Raw genomic sequence first — 26684 nt, 5'->3', positions numbered from 1 at the left:
AATAGAAAAACCCCAACCTGGGGGGTTTTGGGGGGTTTTTTTGTACCTTTTTTACCTCAGTAAGGCAGAGGAGTTTTGATCAGAGGCATTGAAAGATGTTTTTGTTCCCACTTCTGCTGGAGCTAGTCTTTAAAGTGAAAGACAATCCTTCCTTGAGCAATCATCAGTGTTGTGGTGTTACATTATTTTTTTAATATGGTGCTTTGCAAGCCCTTCTATGGAGGGAATTAGTTTCATGTTAATAGCTAGTGATGGCTACTACTCAAAAAAATAACTCTGTCTTGAAAGGATGTGGGGGGAAAACTCTGCTTGAAAGCACCAATATGAAATGCAAATTTTAAAGCATCTCTTGCTCTAAATTTTTCCATCGACAGGAAATTTCGATGTACTACAGAAATCTTGCACATTTTGATATCACCATAAAAACATAAGCTAATAAGGAATTTCTGACATAATTTATATTTAGATTTGAGCTGAAGTAATGGAGCTTCCGTATATGAAATATCAACAAGTATCATTAGGCTGCAATATTTTTCTTATTTTGGCATGAATAAGACAAGGTGCAAATGAGAAACATACATCTTCACTAGTCTTTGGAAATATCTGAAATAATTGACTTGCTCAGTCTTCTGTGATGGCTTGGTGACCACTAACTGTGACAATTTGCATAATAGTCAGCTCTTCACTTCTGTAGAGATAACTGTTTGTATCTGATTAAAATTAGGACTGTTTTAGTTCTCTTGACTTTTCTAGAAGTTGCAGAAATAGAGATTTGCTGTTATGCTTTAACCAAACAAATGCACACATGGGGATAACAATATGCTGAGTTTATGCAGATTTTACAGCACAAATCTGAATAAAATACCCACTAATAGACCCTTAAGGAGTAATAAACACACATGAATTTTCCTTAGTTGCACTTTAAAGTGATTTTAACATACTACTAGACCTTAACAATAATATTTAATTGACAAGATTATGCATTTGTATGGACTGAAAAGGTGGTAGATCTCTAATTCCAAATGAACTATAAATTCACTTTTGCATAACATGTTTTATTTATTTCTCTATAGCAGAGATGTTCTCCATCCCTCCTAGGGAGAGTTTCTTAAAATACAGACAATTTAAATAGATTTAATTACCATTTATCATACTCTTAACTTCATGAGATCATCTTTAGTTGAATTCTGTATTTCCAGGTAGTCAAGGAGCTAGATAAAAACAGGGCAATACAGTGAGAAGCTAATAAAAATTAAATGGGAGCTAGTGGTTAGAACTATTCTGTTTTCACTGTGCTTGATAGTAATTTTTCTGTTGCTCCCTTCTTTATTTTCCACATAGATGGATTTTCAGTTTAGTTCATTTAAAGTTTCAAAGTAGTGAGGAAGAAATAATAAAAAAATAAGGATGCTCTGTTTCACTCTATGATCATGGCTGCAATTTTCACATTAATGTTGTGGCCACTGCAGTAGACTTAAATCTCCAAATCATGCTGAAGCATTGGACAAATGGATAAAAAGATAGGGGAAAAGAAAGAAAATAGCAGTTACAATCCACTTACAAATTCAGTAGTGGGCTACGTATTTTTCATAGTATTTCCCATATGAAATGTTCTCACTTTGCAAGTCTACGGTATCTTTTTTACAGTTTATTTGCCAACACTTCCCCTGGGATCTCATTGGCAGACATTTTCTTTGTGGCTCATGTACTTTCACTGAGAGGAAATATTTTTCAATTAGACTGTAGATAATTAGATGGCAGATAAATTAGAACATAATATACCTCCCTATATAGATATAGCTCCAGTGATTCTATACTGCTAACAGGAGCAGAAAGGAGTGTCTGAATAATTTTCGATGTGGGAGCTATGTCAATGCAATTTTCAGTGCCTAGCTACTCTGCAGTGCCTGTGTGATCACTTTTGGTCTGTTGAAGCCCACCTTTCTTCAACTGTCGGATTTCTCACTTAAGGGTTTGAGTCCAGTCTCACATATTATCTTTACATTAGAGAATGTTAGGCATTGATGGTGCATTAATTCAAAGCCTTGAGAGTTCATCAACTTGCATTTCTGAGCTCAGAACAGAAGCCCCAACCACCACTTGCACAGAAAGTAGCTGGATCCTTTATAACTGAACTGGTCAGCTAACTGAGCCTTGCAGTCGCTTTGCTTCACCAGAACAGCTCAAATAAAACAGCCAAACCATTCGATTATAACCAAAGAGAACTTTTTAGCTTTTCAGTGCGATTCTTTTGCAGTTTTTCTAAATAGATCATTTCTGGGACCAGAAAAGGGCTCACTCATAGCACGAGTTCATGAAAATATTGGCAGAGTTGGGGATGAGATTTGGGCCCAAACCTGCAAAAATCTTAGAGCAATAGCTGCTTTTAAGCATTTAAGTGATCCCACTGATCTTCACATATATGTTTTCATAGATGTCATTCCTACTTCTTTATGTAACATGGTGTTTGCTTTTTGCAGAGTCACCAAAATGACCCAATCAAAATTCAAATAAACAAATATTCTTATATTTCTTCTCTTACAAAGAACAACAAAACCGAACAATAGTTATTGAAATAAGATTCCAATGGTGGCATAAAAATAGTAGTGCTATAGATTGTATACAGACTATTTAAAATGCAGATGACGTCAGTACGTATAATATGCAGGGTATTTAAAAATTTGCACTAGTAGTTCTGGGGGCACAAACATAACTTTCATTGCCGTTAAGATATTTTGAATTAATCAACCTGAAAGGTCACCTGTTGAGATGTCGCCACTACAGTTATGACCACTATTTCTATTGTATAACCACATATTTTGAGCATTTTGAAAATGCACATTCTTACTTGATACACTGCTATTATCTGGGAAACTCCTCTTTTACGGTGTAGTTTCTCAGTGAGAGAGAAAATTTCAAATACATTTTTACTATGGAAATTAAAAGCTTAATGACTACATAGGTTAAAGTTGTAGTCTAGCTACACCAATTATTCAAGTTAAAAATTCTTAGGTAGAAATTCCAAGTTTAAACTATGAAAATTTTAAACCTTCCTGTGAATGAATTAGGTTCTTGCAGAGACTGCAGTGTGAGAAGGGCAAAATGTACTGCACATTCTACACTACAGATAAAAAAAACGAGTTCAGTAAATTCAAAGATTAGTTTGTCAGTTAACATGCATTGGAGTAGTCTGTTAGATTCAATACGAGTCTCAAGATTTCTACAAGTTGAGAACAGGGTCCAGAGATTTTATAGGAGGAAAAAGTGGAGGGCGATGGTTTTAAATAGTGATGTTGGATTATTCTAGGCAATTAGAGCTGATTTAGCCTATCACCAGTTTTAGTTCCGACTGTAATTAAAAAAAAAAAAAAAAGCTTTAAAGAAGGGATAAAATATTATAAAGGTTGTGCTTTACTATCTCTCAAAAAGATGGCACTTAATTCTCCCCTTTACTGAAGTAAACTGTGTAACAGAGAAAAAAGCTGTCAAGTTTGATCTTGAAAAGTTTACGAGGAATTCAGCCACCATTATAGGGTGGGTTTTACTTCTGCTCTTGAAACCTGTGATCCTTGCAACTAAGCAGAAATGTGTGAGCTGCCTTTATGCTTGCACTGCTGCCGTCCTTTGCTCTGAATGCCTTTACTTCTTAGCTGCAATGTTAGTTGTAGAGGCCGCTTTGTTTTTGAAAGACAGAACCCTTCCTCTTCCTTAGTCACACTAAATGTGCTGTGTTCCTTATCCAAAAGAGGCAGATCGTTTGCATTCAAAGCATTATGACATATCACTTTGGCTTCCATTTTCCATGCACAACACTAACCATCAATGACTTTTTAACAAGTAGGATTGTCCAGCCGACTTCTGAGATTAGTATTCACATGACCGTGGGACAAAGCACTGCAGATTTGCCCAGCTTATCAAACGGGCCACCAGCTTTTATTATTTCAGGGAGAATCAAATTGGAAGTTGCTTCTTGAGCTAATCAGGGCTGATTTGCTCTAAAGTTGCTTCCTGACTTAGATCTCAGGCAAGGAAGTGCTGTAATCAGTTCCCAAGGGCTGTCAGAGTTGTGATGGGATATTAAAGGAATGGTACGCTACCTTTTAAGAGTTCCCTAATCTTGGTGGCTTCTCATGTTTAACACAGTTAAACCTGAGCTTGTTGTATAGAAAGAAAGATTAATTTTATGAGGTAGCTTTATATGAGAGATGATTTTACTCAAAGTTGCAGAACTGAATTTTGGAACGGATATACTCAGGTTTCCTCCAGGGTTTGTACAGTTTGGTTAAAGATATAGACTAGCAGAATTGTTCAAAACCAAACATTTACTACCCGTCACAAAAAAAAAAAAAAAATCTTCTTGAAAGAGAAAATGAGTCCCCCTGAGTGTCACTGTTTGCATATTAGCCCATAGTACGGGCTCTGCCAAGTTACTCTCTGACTGACTGCTGCAGATGCTCTTTCTCAAGTATTCTGAGTGAGATCTTTAGTGCAAGTCTTTGGGGACAAACAATAGCACCTGTTCCTCACAAGATAGCAGCCCAGTTAGTCCATTCATGTATCTTTAATGAAGCTCTGGGGCAGATGGCAAAAAATGGCATCATCAACAACCTAGCACAGAGGAGACAAAAGGGGAAAGTGCCGATCCAACAATACGCTATTTTTACGAATGGGAAGAGACAGAGTCAGAGTGTTTCTCAGGCATCTGCTACAGTCTTGGTTTTCAGAAAGACCTGAGAAACATCTCAGCAATTAAAATTTCTGGGCAAGGAGCCGATTTTATGAAGTACACTGATCAACCCCTCCTCCCAATTTCTCCCCCCTCAATAAAATAAAAACAAAAACCCTAAAAAAAACCCCAAACCCTCAGGGGAAAAAAAAAAAAAAAAAGGTGCCTACTGGTCTTTTTGCATTCATTTTACATCTTTAGTGATACTTGTACATTCTCTTCCTTTTAAATGCTTATTTCTGCTTTTCAGTTGACCTATACTGAAAATTGACACCGATGTGTATGATAATACTGGGTGAAACCAGCATTTACCTAGAAATAGTATTTAATATGTGCCAGAGGGAAGAGTCATGGGAAGGAATGGTTGCCAGTTCATTAGGGGCTTTTCTCAGTCTGTGTAACTCTCTTGAGTGTAAACTCAAACTTACACTCTAAATGTAAGCCACTTTTCGCCAGATTTACATTGGTTTGTATAGGCTGTGGACCCCATCCAGCATTCAGAGTAGTATTTCAAGGAAGAATAGCAGATAGCCAGAACACACAATGGTAATTCTTCACATTTACGTAATTGCTTTTATTTGACACTTGAAAAATAATAATCTTTTTGGGTATGGTGGAGTGGATGCAAGTCTACAGGATTGCATTGGGCAATAACCATTATAGGACTTGGTTATTATACATTTCAAATTATTTTTACGATGTTACAGTGTGAAGTATTGCTGGAGTATTTATGCACCATCACGCTAACCACAGTACTCTGATCTCTTCTGTGTCTTGTGAGATTGTGTTGGTGTCTTGTACCTTTGCAACCCCATGGAAATACTTTCTGTGTGTGGTGAGTGAAGGGTCCATTTGATTAGACCGAAAATGGTTGTTAAGTTGTAGTGTATTGAATTCTTTCCAATGTATCCTATAGTTGTTTCCATCAGACAAAGCCTGTGGTTTTCATTTGCTGTACCCCTGTAGAGCCAGCGTAAAGGAACACCACACAGCAAAACTAGCAGCATTTTATCAGAGGTAAATGCTTGTGCTGGACACATGGGGATCAACTCCAATCTAACCAAGTTTAACTCATATCCTAAAATGCACAGCCAGGCTTACCTCAGCTAAAATGAGAGAAATAGCTGCTCAAATCTAGTTTCTTTCACGCCCCAGTGCCATAGCAGTAATTGCACAAAGACCTTTTTATTATAAGTTGATTTTCGTGAGAAATGGATTCAAAAAAATACTGTAAAGTGTTTATTTTTTGCTTGACCTTTATTAACCTACATCTTAGGACTTTCCCAAGGGAAGAGTTGTTGGTAAATTAACCCTCATAGACACACACAGTAGCATTTCTGCATTGCATCAGTGGTTGTGAAAGTAATGGGGATATGACAAGAAAATTTGGCACTATTTAAACAATGTCATAGGTCAACATATGGTATTTGACCAAAAAAGTTTTTTAGGAATTAAATGAAAAAAAAAAATTGCTTGAAGCGTACTTTAACTTTTTAATAGTATTTAATGCCACCAATTTATGGTAGGATGAGGGCAAATTTTTCTTTTTTTCTACCTAAAAAAATCTTTCTACATTTACTAGCTTTGATATACAAACCATTATATGTTTGCTTAACTACTAATCAGAAAAGTCATAGTCAAACACTTGAGTACTTCTGGGGTTAAGGAATGATGGATTAAAACTCCTTGTGATCCTAACCACTGTCTCTGAAATACATGTAGCATAAATTAAGGAAATAGGAAATTAACATGTGGATTTAACAGACAGGATTCTATCACATCCCCTGTTTTCTAGATGTTGTGTACGAACACTGGTATAAGGAGAAGAATTTTTTGCTTTTGCACGTTTGTGCTTTTTGATACATTTATTAAGGTCAAATTAAATTTGATATACTAGGTTTTATTCTGAAATGGTGCCTGAATAGAGCTCCATAATTACCAAGCTACAGGATAGTGCATAAAGGTATAAAAGTGCTTAGAGAGACAAGCAATTTGTATGTTATAGTGAGGTGTGTGTGGTAAAGGATGTTAGTTTAATTGGGAGCCAAGATGTTGGAGCCTTAAATCTTAAGAGCTGGGGTGTTGACTAGAAGATTATTTAATACTGTGGTGAGATTTTGAAATAACATACCTGAGTTGTTGGTATATATATGAACAATAGAATGCTGTAAGATCTCAGAATTAAAATTACCCTAAGGATACCAAAATTTGAACATCAAAGTAGCTACTGCAGTGTTAGGTTACTTCTAAAATGCTTCTCACTCTGCTGTCTGTGACCAAAGATGAGAAAACTTGTGAAAAATTAATGGGAGTACGTACCACTCTTCTTTTTAAAGAACCTTTGGTATGTTAGAAAGGTTTTGTACCTTTTGTACCTTTTTACCTTGTGCTAGGGAATATTAATTAAAAGAAAAAAAAGAGAACTAGGAAGAAGTAGGAAAACGTGCAGTTCACTGAGACTTTTACACCTTTGACACCGAGGGAAAACAATGTTAGCAAGGACTTTGATGTGATAATGTGAAATTGTCAGGGATTACATTAAGGCGAAGGTTCTGGAGGACTGTGTGAACACAAGAACACTATCAGTACTGGAGAAATACCTGTCAAGACAAATTTGTGCTATTTCTGATCAGAGGCTCTCTTCTGTTTAGCAGGTTCAGGGTCACATGCCTCCGCTCATGATCCCAATTTTTCCACACGACCAGCGGACACTGGCAGCGGCTGCTGCAGCCCAGCAGGGATTCCTCTTCCCCCCAGGAATAACTTACAAGCCAGGTAAGCTGACAGAGATGTGAAGCTATTTAACATTTTAAGATATTAATTGTAACTTCTTGTGTGATCTGTCTCATACAGATGATACACAACAGGCATAGCTGGTTGGAAATAATGTGGAGTTTTACAACTCCACTTGAAAAAAATATTCTGGTTTGAAGGGGGTGGATGGAATATTGGTTATTGAACATCATGATTTTTTTATTTGCCACAAAATCATTTGCTCTAAATATATTGGCCCACTTGCCTAGTAATTTGCATCTGGTCTCCCCATGTCATTATACAAAAGCTTTAGTTCTGTTATCTTCAGTATACTTGTCTTTTGTGCCAAAATTCTTACTCTTAATTAGTGATAAAAGTCAGGGGAAGTATAATTTAATTAGCAGGCTTCAAATGGGCAACTTTTTGTTTGATTTCAATCTGAATAATAAAAGGTTTCAGTAGTTCAATCCAAGTCATCATTCAGACTTGTAACAGGTCACATAACCTTGCAGTGAAATATGTTTTGAGATGATTTAGCAAATGTTATGATTTCTTTCTTTTTTCCTCTGAGTTTACAGGACTCCTGGGGAATTCAATTAGGGATATAATGGTTTGAAGCTACTTTCAGAGCCTCCTTGTAAACAGGGCTTTAAATGTTTAAAGACACATTGCCAAAGGAATTCAATGTAGGAAGATAGTTAAGTAAATAAAAGTCAACCTTATTTTCATTTGTACATTCTTTGTAAGTGACCTCAGTCCAGAGCAGCAACCTTATTTTGCTCATTAATAGTATTCCCTGTCAAGCTCCCTTTAGCATATTAGCCTGATAACTAATAACTACAAACCATAAATACCAGTTTCTTTTTTTGACATTAAATATGAAATGTACAAAGTAAAGCATTGATCCTGCTCCCACTGATGTTAGTGGTGTTTTTTGCTGTTGACTGCAGCAGGAGCAGAGTCAAATCCAAAGTAAAGCCTCATAATAGATGAGGTAAACAGCATACTAATTAAAAGCCAGGTTGAACCTAAAATTTTTTTCTAGCAAGTTTACTTAATATTAGATGAAGTGAGGCCAAGCAGGATTTCATCAAGCATTTCCGTTTGTCCCACTCCTGTCTGACTCCTTGGTCTAGAGACTTCCCTCTTTAAACACAGAATCTTTGTCCAGTTATTATCTTCAGGTTTAGAAATCCCAAAGTTCTCTAATTTGACAAACTGGCGCACCGTATGCAGGAATCAGTTAATGGAGCTCTGAAAGGCTGCTGGCTCTAGGTGGCACAGGATGATGGTTATTCATACACATCATGATCTCACTACAGTTGGGGGCCAAAGTGAAGAATATTTTGTCTCCAAAGATGTAAGAGTTGCCATTGTGGAAATTGTCTATGCAACCCTGGCTAATACCTTTCTTCTCACAGACAAGGGAAAGCATGTGCTTTAGTTTCCTTGCTTTTCCCATTTTAATCTGGGATGCTTTCTGAATAGTGACTATTAATGATTCATTATAAATAAACTGTTGATTGTGCGCTCCCCCCCTGAAAGGTGATATGTCAAATCACATCGTGTTGATTTTGGCTCTGTAGACTACTTGGTACTGTAATGACTCAGGAAGAAGAGTACCAGCATGATTTCCTGCACAAGAAGAGATTTCTGCACTTACCCTAAAGTGTTCCTTACAGTACCTATCCTAACACTTTATTGAGCTATACTGCTTTACCTGTGATCCTACTGATCTCATAGCAGAAGGTGATACAGCTTTAGGGCTTTTTTGGTTTGTGATTTTTTTTTTTTTTTTTTTTTTTTTTTTTTTTTTTTTTACTCACTGAAGTGCAGAAAAAGAGTTCTATAACAAATGTTGAAAGATTGAAGCACAGACAGAAATTAAGGCCCAGATATCTTAGAATACAGGTAAACTGTTTGCTAGTATGTTATTGGTTTACATCCAGCTGATGCTAGTAAGGTCCAGAAGTCACAATAATCTGATTATACCCAATGGCTTGCAAGAAATATTTTAATATTTAATATATATATTAAATTCTACAGCATGTGCAGCAAAGGTAACTGGGCAGGTTAATAGTTTCTGTTGGAGAGACATCGTGATAAAAACCCCAAATATGCTATTGGAATTGATAGGAATTGATTAATTCCAATTTTTGGTACTCAGCACAGTCGTTAAGGAATTAATGAAACTGGAGATTAAGTTACACTCTTTCACAGAGAGGGTTCTTCACAGTCATTTCTGAGGAATATTTATGAACTTGACTGGTACTACCTGTACTCTTCTACTTTTGTGAGAAGTGAAACTTTCACCTCTAGAACTGTCAGTTTAGACTCACTCATACTTCTGAGAAAAGATAGAAGATCGATTAACCCTTCAGATATTTACAATTTTCTTGTTGGTTGCCCGTTTAGTTTCTGTTTCATTTTACTCTAGTTTGATGTAGGCAAGACTAAGCTTTGATAGTGCCAGTTTCCCTCGACATACAGAAAATGGAGTGACAGCAATTTCAATAACAGGAGGTGTGGGAACTGAGTACTTTTGAAACTGATGGTGTCATTTAAGGGATGTCAAATATTGTGTGCACAGTCACTTAATTTCCTGTGCCCACAAAATGGGCTAGATATAAGCCAACTCTGACTTGGAAGTGACATATCAGTGTTAGTGTGACAGTGCAGCCAGGATGAGAAGTCCTGCCTTGGTGCACAATTTGGGGTATAATTATGTGCACATGTTCATGCAAATATATCTTCATGATCTAAGTGGGAACCAATTTCATGGCTGTTCAGTTGGCATTTACCAAGTACTATTGCAGATCTGCACTTGAACTCTATGCCTTGAACTAAGAAAATGGTATTCCTAAACCAAAGTACACTAGGTCATGCCTTCAATGGAAGGACCTCTAGAAGAGAGGAGAATTTAGTAGTTCTGAGGCCTTTCCAAGCACATGGTCAGTTAGTTGCTCCTGAACTCCTGAGCTCAGAAAATCATTATGAATAGAAAACTTGACAGATTGCTGATATACAGCTATGATTTATATTGAAGTCTGACAGGACAGAGTTTCCTGTTGCCTGGAAGGATATATAACATGAAGTGGCTGTAGCCCTCCCCCCTTATTTTGGAGCTCCAGGAGGTTAAACAGGCCAAAGTTAGCAAGTGCTGATGACAAGTAATAATTACATTAGAAAAAAAAAAAATCCCCAAAGTCCCATGCTTCCTTATGTATCTCAAAGTCATGTAATATAATTTTCCGGCATGGTAAGTACTAATTGAGAAATCAGAGCTGCATAGACCACCTAATTAATTTTTTATACATATTTCAGTATTTATACTGTATACTGGATTAATTAAAACTTTAGGGCGCTGTGCATCTCAAATGACTGTTGTGACTATTGACCTGCAGGCGCTTGACAAGCCTCGTAGAGTACCTGGTTGTGGGGGTTGCCACTTATTCCAGTGGGAAGCTGAGAGTGGCAGCTGTTAGGAAGCTAATACTTGCCCAGAGATGCTACACAGTTAATATAATTATTTTGCATTCCAAGTACTGCAAGTGCTCTGGCTTTCTGACTGTAACCACTCTACAACTTGGAACTGGTGGGTAACATAAATATCATTATAACTCTTCTCCCAGTTCAAATTTCCCTTCACTTAACTAACCACACGCATCCAGGAAAAGTTAGTGAGCTGGAGTATCCTTGAATGTGATTAGTGTGTCCCCATTAGTGACCTGGGTCAAGAGGAGAAGGCAGTGAGATAAGGAGGAAGAGAGTTCCTTCCCCCATCTTGCAGTGCCTGAAGTATTACTTCCTTCAAGTTTTGTGGCTAAGAGGGAACAGGGAAGTAGAATGATGACTGAGTATGGATATAGAGTAATGCCGGGCAGGAGACAGACCGTACTTTGAGCAGAGCTCAGACAGAGCTACAGTTTGCTCTGAGCAGAGTGGGAGGGCCACTCTCCATGCTGGCTGCATAATGGCAGATGAATGATCAATTTTGCTTGATAGCCTTCTGCAAATATTTTGTATTGTATCAGTTCTTTGCAAGATGTGGAAAGTATCTCTGAAAAATATTATTTAAAGTAGAGACATTGAGGTATGGAGACTGTAAACCTTTATTTAGAAGGGTTTGTAGGGTGATATGCTGCAGTGTATTTTGAAACCATTTCTTCATCTTGCATGCATAAAATGTATAAAGGCCATGATTAAAATGGCTACAGAACAACTCGTCTGCCTACCTAGGTCATTCTGCTTTATACACAAAAATAATTTACAAGAGGTTTTGCTATGACTGCTATACAATGAAATGTAGAAATGGAGGCTGTTTTCCTAGGCTGGTGGCAAAAATAGTGAGAAATGGAGCCAATGTTTTGGCTTGGTTCTGTTCCTACTTGCATTGGGGCAAATCAATGACAACTCCTTTGAAATCAATGAAAGTAAAATTAGGTAAAGCATGACAAACAAAACCATCAGACTTATTGTCATCCTCCTGGACCTCAAAACATTCCAATACTGTGAGATATTTGTCATCAAACTAATTAATCTAATCTCCTTGAGTATAGTAGCTAATCCACATAACTAACATCACCTTAGATCTGCTGCATTTCACTGATACCCATCACTGCAGTTTCCACTTGGAACGGGCCTTTCAGAAGTTTTTCTTAAAGCTGTAAGGTGGTTTACATTTTACATAGCGCATACGCTATTTTCAGTAGGCTGCTGTTCCTCTTGACAGGTGAGAACAGAAAGCGTACATCAAATCAAACATGTACCGAGTTGGCTGTGTATCTGCATGGCAGAGGTGCTGCATGAGCCTTGTTTCTAATGGAAATTCCTCAGGACTGAGTTAAAGTCTGTCATGTGTTCCCTGTTGGGTTTTACTGGTTGAAACAAGGAATCCATAACCTCAGGAATTGTTGTAGCAATCATATGTGCCTCACTCCTAAATGTTGAGGTAAGAGCTGGAAGTGGTAGTAGGCAACAGAATACTTTCAGCTGAGGTTTTGTATTTAATTTCTTAACCTGCAGACAGACAATTGTTGGGGCAACTGAATTTGCTGTGACATGAGGATGGCAATAAGGCAGCATTGTGGCAAACCCTGCTTGGAACAAAGGCAGAAACAAGGTAGTATCATGGGACAGAAGAGATGCTCTGTAGTACTGCCTTAGCCAGTTAGCTCTCTTAACTGCTTCTTCAATCCTGATGCCACTGGACAAACAAAATGCATTGCCCTGCGTGGGAATGCTGCATGAGTGGGCATCTGTATCCTTGCTGTACCCTGACAACACCCTGAGGAGAGGTATGCTCTCTCCTGAGGAGAGGTATGTTCATTATGCCCAGGAGGGCAGAGCCCTGGAGTTTGTGATCTCTCTCTTCTCTTCCAACTCTGTTTCCTGTTATTCTGTGATTCCACATGGAGAGTGTGCAAGTGGCAGTTTGAGGTCCATTCGTGAAGAGACAGATTTTAAGTTACAATCCCAAAATGGGGAAACCGTCATCAAACTGAAAGCTTTGTAAATCAGATGAGGAGAGTCAGCTTGTGTCTTACAGTTGTGTTTTAGGAAAGACCTTTGTGTTTTAGAAGCAACACCTTCCCCCTATCCTGATCCTCACAGGAGCCAGACATCCTTTTTTCCTCACACCTCAGAAAGCCTTGATTTGGAAAGTAAGTCCACACATCCTATAAAGTCAGTCCACTAAGCTTCATTGCTTTATCCAAGACAAAAAGAAACATTTACATTCTTTCTATGTAGAATAGCATGGTACAATTGCTCACTGCTTTTATTCATTTGGAAATGTTCAACCTGACAAATGAAACAGAAGTCTGGCATGCTTTTCCATGGCTTGTAAACACCAATTTATATATAAACAACAGCAGCCAAATGTAAATAGACAATCAGCACAGCAAGGAGATTGAAGACATCAGTTTGCAAAACATGACAGATTTTCTTCTTCCGGCATTCTTCTCGCTCCTGGTTATCAAAGGCCAGCACACACCGGTACCTAAAGCAGACCTGTTTGAGCATGTTCTGCCGCCTTTTGTACAAATATAAAAGAATGGATCCTCACGCAAGCATTCCAAATTGAGAAACAAATTTGAAAAAAATTGCTACAATACAGTGACTGATTTCTTTCTAAGACAGCTCCCGAGAAGGGTCTTGATCCATTCTTGCACTGACAAAATGAGATGGGGAAATGTGTACCTTCTGTAATTAAAAATTAAAACCAGTACATTCCTTGCATGCTCAGTTTCCTCAAGGGAGAAAAAAGTACCTTTGCTCTGCTTTTACTGCTTGGTTTCAGAGAAGTACTCCGGAGCTGAAAGAGTATTAATTTTTGTTCTCAGCACAAAGATACTCCTAAAATACCATGTAAAAATGAGGGGGAAAAGGGACAGTATTATGTTTTAATAAAAAATAAATGGCATAACCACAGAATGATTTTGTTCCTGCAACAAAAGAAAGAACTGTAGCCAGCAGGTGAGTAAGAGAACGCTACAGGGTGTGGTAGACATACTATTAAATTGTGAAGCCAAAAACTGTGTGTGTGTGTGTGTGTGTGTGTGTGCGCGCGCACACGTGCGTGTGTGTATAAAATATCTGGCTATTTCAAACCATAGGAGCATGACAGCTGTGAAAAAGGAGTGCCGCAGGGAATTCTTTTAGAGTTTGATTTTTTTAAAAATATGTTTGACATGGAAAATGTTTTAGTACAAATAAAGCAACTGGTATTGAACTTAAAAAGTCTATGTGGAGGGGGAGGGAGAAAGAAGAGATTGCTGTGTGGAGCAAGAATGAATAATTCATGATATTTAAAGAAAGAATGCCTCCTAAATGTTCTGCAAGGCAGTCCACACTGATAACTCGGATGGTTATTTTCCCCCCCATTTAAAGCATCATTAATTCAACATCTTTGTGATTTTTTTAAAAAACCTTGTAAGATATTTCTGCAAGAAACATTATTTAACTTAGATTAGGATCTTATTTATTCAGATAATTTCATATAAATATCAAAGAGATGAGTAGAATTATTTAACCATAAAGTGACAGCTTTAGTACTTTAAGAAAAGGATCTGGGGTTTTTTGTTGATTTTTTTTTTAAAGAAAAAAAACCCCAACATCATTGCAAACTAAAATCAGCCTCATGGAAGGGGGAAAATAAGAGGAGATATTTTGAACATTACTCCATAGGACACCAGTACAATATAGTGTTAGTGAATGCATTGTAGCAGAGCTCCATATGCAATCAGAATCCAATTGTTACTGGACTGTGTACAAGCGCATACTGTGCTCAATGGTCTGATGAGGTATTATGGATATGATGCAAAGAGACCTTGTGGATTAGACATGTACAATTTATTAAAAAAGTGACATAACTGAACATTTAAAGTGTGCTGAATACAATAGCACTTCAGGTGGTAAAAAAGGAGAGTTCTGGGGAATCCAGTGACTTCAAAGACTTTGAGCTGTCATTATTTGAGGGGGTTGACAAAATAATCTGAGTCTTGGAATGTCCTGATTGTATTATTTTGGATTTCTGTATTTTTCCTCATTGCTACATTCTGCTTTCAGTGTGGAAAAGATCATGTAAAAGAGACTGAACCATTGTAAATCTCAAAATATACAGAGGAGCAGCCTGTTAAAATGTAGCCTACAGATAGTACATAACACTGACTTTAAATAAGAAGCTTGAGCCAAAGTGATATTCCATTAAATCATAGTTACTGTGTACTTTATCCATCACTGTATTAATTTTACATTACAGATTACGCTGCTAAACTATTTCAGCCTTGCTTCCTTCTTACATTGACTAAGGGTCTCAATTGCACTGTGTGATGCGTTGATGCAGTGGCTCAGAAGTGGGAGCCCCCATAGATGCTGTAACACTGCAATGCTTATTTTGGATCAATAGTATCTCTTATTTTCGGGAGTGTTTGTTGTCCCTTCAATGCAGAGGACACACATATTCAGTTTCGAATGAACAGAACACAGAAATTATAGTAACTAAATCTTCATGTAAGTGAGCAACTGTGTAATCTGTCAACTTCAGTAGGGTCCCAGATCTAAGAGAAAGTTAAAAATATATTTTGAGCTATTTTTAAAAGTGATTACATTTTGGTTTTCTCTATGGCTACCTTTAAAGGAATTGTCCCAAGACAGAGAACCTCAAAGCAAATCAAGAAACAACCTCAATTTCTGTTGAGCCAACTAGGTAGCTTTCCCAGGAAAAAGCCACTTGATGCTGAAAAGAAATCACCTTGCATTAAACAGGGCTGAGATTTCTTGGTTTATAACAATTTTTTTTCCTCTGGGGTTTCCTGGGGTATCATGTCTGTGTGGCTGCAGCCTTAAGGCCCATTCTATGCCCAAGCTTACACGCTTGATTTGAACATTTGCTTTTGAAAATGAAAATCACGAGTATCACATTTATGTTTTGCCAGTTTGCCTACCAGCTATCTGCTAACAAAAAAAGTTCCAAGGGAGCATGGCAAGTCTGTGCCCAGCGAAGCCTTTTGTTTTTGCAGATGTTTAGGCTTAGAGGAGTGCTGTGGAGCACAGGCAGTCCTAGGTCCGTGTTTGCACTTGTCTGCTGCTATTCTCTGCTCATTGTCTGAACCTGCACGCATTGTTCTCCCGACAGGTGATAACTACCCTGTGCAGTTCATTCCATCAACAATGGCAGCTGCTGCTGCTTCTGGACTCAGCCCTTTACAGCTCCAGGTATGTGCCAGAACAAAAAAATGTGGGATCAAAGCCAACATTTTAGGGGAAAACTGCTAACCAGCTGTATGCTAAATAATAGTCTGAATGTTAAATAATTTTTGAGCACAGCCCAGGAGGATTAACACCTTATGTACTTATGGTACTGCAAATGTGTGCGGCCCACCTTGATACTGTGAGTGAAAGACATTGTTCTGTGTGTTTTATATTGGCAGAGTTCATGGTATTTTTTTTTTAATTATATGACCAGTTGATGGGAGATATGTTCAAAGGGGTTTTTTGTACTTTATTTTCATTTAGTCTTTCCCCTGTAGCTGCAATTTAATTGGAGCAGCGAGTGTATCAAATAAATGTGTTACCAGGCTTTTGGGTTGGTTTTTTTTTTAGACAGTGTGGTGCTGACAATACAATAAATTGCAAACTCTTTTAGCTTCTGTATTTAGGTAATCTCAACCTTTCTGTGCATTAAGCTGGTCAGATGCCAAGCATGGTCAGGAGCCCTGGTTTGGTCGTTTATTTATTTTTGGCATATATAGAATGAAATGTTGTGAAAGAAAGATTTATGTGCCGTATTATTAGCTAGCTTTTTGTGGCAAGAAGTTTTTAATTTCACAAGAAAAGACACAACAATGTCATAAATAATGAAGAAACAGTCAAAAGCTTTCAGAGTTAAAATGTGTGGAAAGGAAGTGACAGTGAACATGAGAGGAAAGGCCATTAAAGATGCATGTAACTATTTGCAAGTAAACCTTTGAAACCCCAGTCTGAGTTAGGTTAGAGTTAAGTTCAGATGAGAATTAGGAATAAATTGTGCCTAGAGTAGCAAAGTACTGCCATGTTAGTATCCAAATTTGTACTTAGTTTATCCTTCTGCAAGTATATAATTTTTCAGAGGGACCAAAGCAAATTAAAATCTCATCTTTACCCAGTGCTGATATTTTTCTTGCCAAGTTAATTTAGAATAAGTGAGAATGGAACCAGAACTCATTGTTCACTGATGGTTCAGAAGTGGTGAAAAAGACCCCTTGAGCTTCTGTCTGACCAAACCCACCTTCAAAACTTGAAAAAAAAAATCTAGAAATACTTTTGGGTCATGATAGTATTATGTTAAGACTGTACCTTGGATAAGCTTCAAATCAAAGGGGAGTTTTTCAAAAGGAAAAACAGCAGATAGCCTTTGAAAATCTGTATTTGAATACTTATTGAAGCAAAAGTCTCATTAGCTTTAGTTGAGAAAAAACTTCAGAAATCAGCTTTGTGAAGAGAGACTATTTTTGCTACCTTTGAAATGCAATACAACAAATAGTGAGCCTGCAGAAGACTAAGGCAGGGAGGGATAAACACGCTTCAATTGCAACAGAAACAGGATCTAAACCACAGACATTCCCGATTCTTTTCTGTCACAAGATCCATTTGTAGCTTGACCCACAGATCTATTTGCCCATCAGCTGTGATCAGAACCTACAGCAATAGTACAATCTCATTAATTTGCAGAAATGATAGACTGAGCTGTTAAACATGACAAGCACAATTAGAGAGAAAAGAAAACAACCAGCAAAGAAAGTGGTGTTAATAAATTCAGAAACATCTGTGTGCTCAAGGGGCCAGAATTTCTCTTCAGATATATTTGTTTTAAAAGAGGGTTTTTTTTTTTCGTTTGTTCCCCCACTTCCTATTTTATTTGAATTTCACCTTTTTGGGACTTCAAAACTTTTAATGTTTCATGGTCAAAAGGTCGGTGTTCATGGTCGTAGTGGTAGCGTACTTAACCTTCAGCTGATACCTGCTTATCTGATTGTCAAATTGGTGAACTAAATTTTATTTACTCCTACTATTAATAATCTCTTTGTGTAAATTCCCTAAGTGTTCCTAAATGAACACTTATTTGGGTGTGTTTCTTGGAGGGAGTTTGTTGTTATACCTGATGCGTCATGAAGACTGTTAGGGGTGTAACATTTCAGCTCATTTTTCCATCTTTGCTTCCCTTCCCCCTTCTTTCTCTGTTTTGCTTCCTTTCTTCCATGCACCCCACCCACTTATTTATTTACATCAACGCTGTGACCATGGTATCTGAGTATTTCCCAAGTGCTTAAAAATACTGATCACAGAACTAATCTCTGTTCCGTTCAGCCAGTGGGAGAACGAGCTCATTCATTTGCAGGTTTGGTTTTGTTTCTACTTGTGAGCATGTGTGATACCTATGTTTGGAGAACTTGTGGAAGGAAAGCTATTTCAATCAAAAAAGCTTTGCAGTAGCTCTAACATTTCCACTTTACCAGGGCATTTTTATTAGTTCCAAAATTATATTCCAAAATCCATATACAGCTGCAGTGGAAGTTCTGTCACTCCTCTCTCCTCTTTTTTCATTTGTTTTTTTTAACCACACTTCAGGTAGGAGCTAGCAGCAATTTTTCCTTCTCATCTTTCTGTGTGTTAGAACAACTTTTATGGAAGCTCTGAATCTAATAGCACAGAAAACAATTTACTCTCAGGTGCATCATCTAACGACAGCAATTATTCCACAGAGGATGTTTCTCCAGCAGGCAATTTGTAATTAATGATTTGCCCATCTTATTCAAGCTATTTAGCACATTGGTATCAAAATGTATTTTCTCTGAATTGTATGTCTGTGCTCACCAGTGGATTATGCGCCTCCATGAGTTAAAAAAACTTTATTGAAATCGTATCTAGGAATTTCTCAAGTAACTAGTTTTACTCTCATGGGCCTTGCATTAAAAAAAATAAAATTGAATTAAAATTAAATTCTTCTTCAGCAACAGACCTGTTTGACCCATCTACTCTAAAGATTTTGAATCACATTAATCAGCTAGTGGTAAAATACCATTAATATTCAGTTGCAGCTTTTAGTATCCTGACAGAAAGTAGTAATTACCACACATTTATGCCAGTCTGTGTTCCTGAAGTGGTGGCTTACGCTGCTTCGGGTTGACATCAGCTTATTTTTATCTGTATACTGATCTCACGAGGCTGGCATTGATGATGTTGTTGACAAAAAAGACTTAAAACTCTGTGTTCCACACTTCCCATTGACAGCTCAGCCCTGTCTCAACAGTTTCCTCAACAGATTGGCCAAGATTTAAATAATATGTGTGATAGGACCAAGCCTCGTTAGGACTCCTGAAGTGAGGGAGGGTCTGGCTGATGAGGGAACAGTTCTCTAGGTATGGACCAAGAAGAAGAACCCAAGCTACTTCTGTTCACCCCTCCAGCTTCAAACATTTGTGAGTGAATCTCGTCAAATCAGTCTTCTGCTAAGTAGTTTACAGATATATTAGCAAATACACCTGTAGCAGGTATGCACCGTGGTGTGTGAACCAGTTCTGATGCCTGGGTGTCACAAAAGCCTGTTGCTTTAATTAATCAGTGTGAGCAGTAAAACCTGACAATAATTTCCTCTGTGATCCTCTTTTTTTGATACCCACCTTCTCCAGAGTTCTTCCCCTTTTCCATTTCCCTGAAATTTTTCCCTAGTTGTCAGATGATTGCACTGATATTAACAGATACTAGATATGTGTGCCCAGTAATTTTGCTGAATGGGAGAACTTGATTATGAAATAGGTTTTCCCAGCTCTCATGGTGTTGGTAACACCAGTTACTGGGAAGTCCTAGTGGTGGCAGAGGTGGCACCTATATGTCCTTACTTTCAAACAAGGAAAGATACTGTATGCTCTTTGTTGTTTAAAAAAAACTGTCTTCATTCTTAGATATTTCTACAAAGCAGTTTATGTGGTAAATAAGGAAATGTTGCAACTCTCTCAACCACAACCGATAAACTGTTGATAGAAATGGAAGCACTACAATGATGCTAGCTGAGTTATTCCCAAACAAAGTGAGCTCTACGAAAAAAAAGTAATATAAAAAAGCTTTTGCTCATGACTCTTTCCCCAAACTATTTGTGTAATTTGTCCTTCAAAATTTATCGCTTATAACACTAATGAACCTTGGCAGGTCTTAACTATAGTTGCAGCTGTGTTCTTGAAGCCTAAAGTTTTTATAATCCGTTTAAAAAAAAAAAATTAAATTTTAAGTAAACACGTATTTGTCTATTTCTTTTCTCCCCTCCCATCTCATCCTACTCCTCCATACTCTCTTCTCATTGCAGACAAAGTAAATGACCTTTTTTTTATACTGCTGGGTGCGGATCCAGTGCGCTGCTGAAGCATTGCACAGTCTGCCTCAGGGGCACAATATTAGTTGAGGGAAGGCCAAAGAATGCTATTTTTAGTTGAACAGTTCAGCAGATGGAGGCATGAATACTCATATATCTGAAGGTTGAGGGGTTTGAACCATTAATTTTGATAATGTATTTAACCCTGGGAACAATCAGAAACTGTAACTCTAAGGTTACAATGCTTTTGACCTTTAGAGAACAGAGGGCACTCGTACAGTAAACAATATATTACATTTCTACTTATTCCAATTCTCTCACACATATAAATTTCAGGACATAGTTGACATTTGCTTTCCTCAGCTATTTTAGTGCTGGTCCTTAAAGTAAGTCAAGAAGAATGTGCAGGAAAGAGGCCAATGTAATGCGACAGTCATGTAAATATGGCCTTTAAATAGCTAAGATGTTAAATGTGGCCTTTTATGAAGAAATATTATTCTCAGGAACTAGAATCTTGGTGACTTATTATTTCAATGAAAAAGTTGTTTTAGTGGACTGCTGCTCTTGCGGAGTTTCCTCTATATGTTATAACCCTGAAGCAATTTTTTAGTGGGGCTAATGTGATCTGATAGTGATAGCTCACACTGGAGGTGATTTGGTCCCACTCTGGTACCACATCATGCAAAGTGATGTACCTGCCTTATGTCTTATTAAATGATGCATGCGCCTCTTCAACAAATATAGCAGTTAAATATCACGCAGTTTAAGTATTTCTAATTAAAATATCTCCATGTGTCAGCATATTGGTAATGTATTATTTTAATCCATTTATTTTGTTTATGAAACAGTGACATATGTTTAGATTGTGAAATATATGAGCCTTAAAAATCACTTTATTGAAGAAAATTAATTTCTACAATGCTGTCTCGGTAATGTGTTCACTCACCCAGTCAGTCACTGGCAGGGCTGCCAGTCTTAATGTTGGTTAGACACAGTTTAACAGTTTTATCTGACATAACTCTCTCGGATGTAGGCAATAATAATTTTTTTTCAAATGCAAAAACTACAGGGTTTTCCTTTTTTTTTTTTTTTAACATGACTAAGAATGGGGATTGGGTAAATGTGAAAGATTTGGTGAGACCAATCAAAATTAAAAACAGCTAGTTACCTTTTCAAAGTTAGACAGTGTAATTTGTTTGTCAGCGGGTAGATGTTTGGGTCAGCACTGTGAGTGAGTGACTGTCAGCGGGAATTCCTACAAGACAAGTAATTTCCCTCAATGTATTACTGACAGATTGCTCACTTCTTCGAATCACTAGAGAAAACAAACTTAATATTGTTACAGGCAGAGTTTCTGTCTTCATTAGCCTTATAGAATGATTTTATCTAGCATTCAAAGACTACTGAGCTCTAGGTGGGCATATTTTAAGAGAATGTTGCTTATTATGATACAGTGAATAGTGGCCTAAGTGAAGGGAACAGTGTGTGCAAATTTCAGTATACGGAAGTAGTAAATTAAATATTTTGGTCCTTTTCTTATGTAGAAATTTAGTTGTAGCAGAGTAAGGAAAGAGGTCGAAGGAGGATTTTATTAGGGGTCTGAGAGACCAAGCAAGGCCTTTAATAAAAATAAAATTTAAAATATGCCAACCTTGCAATACTTAGGAAAAATTAATTAAAATCAATGAAATAGTTATGCTTGTGCCTTTCCCCACTTGAATGTTTATGTCTCTGTATATAATATCTGTGTTATCAAGTTGAGTTATATCAGTGGCAGTATCAATGAAAATGATGTCATTGAGTCAATATTTTACTATATGACCTCCTTTCTTTGCAGAATTTGTTAATAATCCATCTTCTCCTACTCCTTCTCAGCATAAGCCCTGAATGATCTGGCAAAGTGATTTTCATCAGGAAAAGACAGCCCATCAGCACTGAGACTTTTTGCAGTAAAATACCGATTCTGATGAAATTTTTGCCAGGAGGATTTTCCAAGCTCCTCCAGTAATGGCATCCCTGGTCAAAATCTGAGGGAGTCTCCCTATTCTCTTCAAGATAGTAAAAATAGACAGACAGACAAACAAAACCATTAGCTAGAGTAATCAGCCTGGTACAGCAGCATTGCAGCTGCAAGACCCTTTTCTCACCCATTTAATTCCCTGCGTCTCCAATGACTGCTTTAAACAGCGTGTCTTTGTTACTCTCATTCTTGCTTAATGGAACAGTGTCACATTATTTAATAAAAAATTTATAAGACTGTTTAAGAAAGAGACAGTTTCTATAGTCTGTAGCAGTTCTAGTACTTGTCTCTGATGTGGCAAGGCTAAGTCCAGTCCTGGGCTTGTGTTTCCTCCCGTTGCAGGAAGGACACAGCCACCGGCCTGTCACCCAGGCTGTTTCTGTTCCATTCAGATGACTAAGCAACTCCACCTTGGGAAGTGCTCCTGTCCTGCACCTGCTCTCCTCTCCCAAGAGGGAGGACTTCAGTCTGGCATCTAGGGATCAGGGTCCTGGCATGTTTCCCATCTTTTGCACCTTTAGATCTTACCAAGCAGGACGGCTGCCTTCTAGGCACATGTGCTGTTCCGGGAAGAATTTACCTTTGAGATCATAAATGGCACAGACATAAACTCACTTATCAGGAACCTTGTATGTTTGAAGGATGTCATCCTTATAGCCAGGATTGCAGGAGGTTTCCTGTGTCTCTTCAGTCTGTATCAAGGCAGAAGCTTGAGCCCAAGTGACTGGAGGAGGCTGAGCCCCCAGCGTCAACAAGACATTCTTGCTGCCTTAACCACTGGCTGCCCCTCACTGAAAGCCCAGGCTCTATTTTAAAATAATTGTGCTTTGCAAAGCTCCCTCCCTGGGGTATGTATTCACTCAGAAGCCAGTAAGAAGCAAATAAGTTACTGCTGCATTTACTGACAGAGCACCAGAGGCACTGGTACTACAGAGTGCCATCAGGGGACGAGCAAGATTTTTTAAAGCTCTTTTAAAACTGTGGCATCCCTTTGGGGAATAGGCTGACTGTGAGGCATACTCTGAGCTGGCAGTTGGATTCCTTCAAGCTTTCTAGAAATGTATATGGTGTATGCCTTACAGGAATTAGCTGCGAGTGAATATGTTTCTGGAATTTTGTTATACTTCTGATAACCATGGAGTAAGCTGTTCAATTGGGCTACAAATTACAAACATGAAGGATTTTTTCCTGTGAAGGTGTTAAAATATTTGGATGTTTAGGAACTTAGCAGCAATCACATTAAAGACAAAAATGCCTTTTAAGTCAGGTCTATACACAAAGGAAAACAATACAGTTCTGTATGATCATGCTTTCCTGACTAATTTCTACAGAAAAAGCAAACTTAATAACTCACCTTTTATCTGAAGTAAAAGTTCTACGAATAATGATGGTTAGAGGAGACCTTCTAGGTGTAGACATACACACACACACTGCACACATGCTTAAAAAGAAGCAAAATTCTCTTAAAGGTGCATGATATTATCTCCTGCCTTATTTTGGAGGGTCTTTGATTAAAAGAGAGCATTCCCTCCCACTGATCCAATTCAAAAAGAAAAGGCAATTCATGGAAGATGAGATAGAACTCATCAAATCAGTGTGTAGATATTGCTACCACTGAGTAGAGTCTTTTTAGATGACGAAATAGGAATGGTATTGCCTCCAACACCCTGCTTGTCTAAAATCTGTGTGTATTTGGTCTCTGATGTTTTTAGAATCCATATGATTGAGAAACTAGAAAAATGTTCTAACTCATAGAAAGTATTGGAATCATCTGTCTATTCTTAAGACTGATTACGAAGGCTGCATATGGTGATGGTGCACAACAGAAGGCTTTCATATCAGTCCTGAAAAAAAGAGACTGGCTGGAGGAGCATCTTAAGGAATACAGGAAGAAAAACACATCATGCTTAAATGGGAGTATTAAAGGGATTATTCAAGACTTAAATGAATCATTCACAAAATCTAGTAAAGTCAACACAATAGCGGATATTTTGGTATTGTGCAGGATCCACAGCAAGCAGCTAAGCTTGGAAACAAATGAAGTATTTCAGGTGCAGGAATTGTGAGTGTGTTGTCATGTCCACTGGCATTTTTGGAAGCGAAGTGAGAGATAAGAAGTAAAGTCCTTTCAAAAATGTTGCATCCTTTGTCCTACACACTAGAAAGAGTGACCAGATTTAACTAGTCTACAGCTTTATTAAATAACACATCTGTGAATTATCCATAGTAATTCACCCAGACCATTTCTTCTGCTGCATTCTTCAACACTTAGGGGAGGGCTAAATTGAAGCCTCATAACCATTTTAATCTGGTCCCAGCACCATTGCTGAAATACCATCACACCCACTGCAGTTCAGAAAGCATGGCAGGCATATGCCAAATTCACATTTACTTGTGTAAAATACATCAATTTACAATGAATTTGTAATAGTAAGTTCCTAGTTACCTGGTTTTGAGGTTCAAATATGAATTTTATTTAGATGTAATTTTTATAAGCACATTTGAACATATTTTGCATAATTTTGTGTGCACTTTCTTTAAGGAAATTATTTAATTTTGCTTGAAGGTATATGAAAGTTCTAAATATACAGTAAAAGATCAGTGTGAGAGATCTGCTAAGCAGCCTGTAAAGCACAATTATTTCTAATGCTTTAAAATACCTGTAAACTGGGCTTGTTTTCTGCTTCACAAAGAAAACATTTCACTGTTTTCTGCATTTAAATATACATTTTAAATATGTTGACTTATCAGGTAACGCAGCAGGCTGAACAGGGACAAACCATTTTTAATGGTATGTTAATTGAATGGGATGCTAGAGATGCACCTGAGTGACTTTTTTCCCAGATGTGCCCCAGCTGACTGATAAAGCTTCTCCTGATCAGTAGAGCCAGTATATATTTATTATATTTCTGTCTTTGGTCCATTTTTGCTTGTGAAAATAATAGAATGGCTGCGAGTTACCACATGAACTGTCTGTGTCTCTTATAAAAGTAAGAAAACATTACAGCTCCAAACCCTAAGCAACACTTTCAAAAATTCAGCTCTTAAATGTAGAGCTGCCTCGGCACCTTCTCACAAGGTGGGGATTCAGACTTGGGAATTGAGGGAGGTAGTTTAAATGGGACTCTTCCTTTTTCCTGACTTGCATCCATTTATTATTGGGATGGTGTCTCATTATTCTGTCACGGAAGTGTGTGGAAATCTAACTGCACTTCTTTTGTTTCTCAGCATGATTAGCAGTGGTAGGTGAGCATTTACTTTTCTCGTTCTGACTACACAGGAAAATAGTGCAATCTTTATATTTGACAATTTCTCCATCTGGGTGGTCAGATGGTGAATGAACTCACCAACCTATGCCAGATCTTATTTCTAGAGAAGGTTTATTGCCACTTATTTTTCCCATGTCCTAATTTCTTTTTCTTTTACTTATGCCTCTGTTTTAGTGTCTGCTGCCCAGTTGACAAACCTAGAAGGTCTACACTAGAAGTAGCAATCACACAATCATCTTCTGTCCTGAATTGATTTCATCCCCTGTAGGATTAGGAGAATAATTATGTTTTTAGACCTCTTCAACTAAGATTGTCTACATTACTGGCAATCATACCAATGACATGGACATGTGCTTACTAGGAAACTCATTCACCAACTCGTTTCACACAGCTCAACAAGCAGTTACTCATAATTGCTTGTAATCCTGCTGACATGAGCATGAATGAAACTCCTGATTTCTCTCACAAAGCCCATCTATGTGTTTAACATTTTTTTTAGAGAAATATATGAAATTCTGAAATGCAAAATTTGATAAGCTTTGATAGCTATCATCCATTCAGAAAACTTACTGTAATTAATTGCTTTTCAATCATATAATTTTATTTCCCTTATCACAGGAGTTCTCCTTAAGCAGCCCCTTCATTTTACACTAGCTTTTGTCCAGAACACATTTCTACATATAAAGTGTGTGAAACTGTCTGAATTCAGGAGTTACTTGCTCTTCATATAGACCTCTCACTTTTATTGTTAAGCATACTTTATATTAACAGTAAGGAATAAAACCCTGATTTTTGGAAGAGCTTCTAAAGGAATATCAGAAAATGTTCTAAATTCTTTTTATGAATGATTTGATTTACAGTGTCACCAGAGAAGGTAGTATTATGGTAGCATAAAGTGAATGAAAAAACTGCTCTCCGATGCAACCATCTGGTTATATTTTCATATTTTCCTGGTAGATCTGGTTATATTTTTATTTTAAATAAGTGCTGCTTATTTTCTTTCCTTGGATACATGAGAAGGAGTTTAAAATACTAGAGCCTTTGTTTGCAGGTATCTTTGGAGCCATG

At 37.5% G+C, this 26684-nt stretch overlaps 1 protein-coding gene across 7 annotated transcripts in view; it reads left to right on the top strand.

Annotated features, from left to right (window-relative positions):
* Window positions 1-26684, top strand: part of SOX6 (SRY-box 6) — a 322621-nt gene that overhangs the window by 214623 nt on the left and 81314 nt on the right. For 4 of the 7 annotated variants that reach the window (XM_026850474.1, XM_026850470.1, XM_026850476.1 and 1 more), the window contains 2 exons: window positions 7378-7501; window positions 16119-16198. In XM_026850474.1, the coding sequence (XP_026706275.1) occupies window positions 7378-7501; window positions 16119-16198 (204 nt within the window). The remainder of the gene's footprint in view (window positions 1-7377; window positions 7502-16118; window positions 16199-26684) is intronic. The other 3 variants (XM_026850475.1, XM_026850472.1, XM_026850473.1) reach the window with 2 other exon arrangements.

The sequence above is a fragment of the Athene cunicularia genome, assembly GCF_003259725.1.
Source record: "Athene cunicularia isolate RWA chromosome 5 unlocalized genomic scaffold, athCun1 chr5_part2, whole genome shotgun sequence".
NCBI lineage: Eukaryota > Metazoa > Chordata > Aves > Strigiformes > Strigidae > Athene > Athene cunicularia.
Note: the sequence above shows the minus strand (reverse complement) of the source record. Positions and strands in the feature narration are given on the sequence as shown.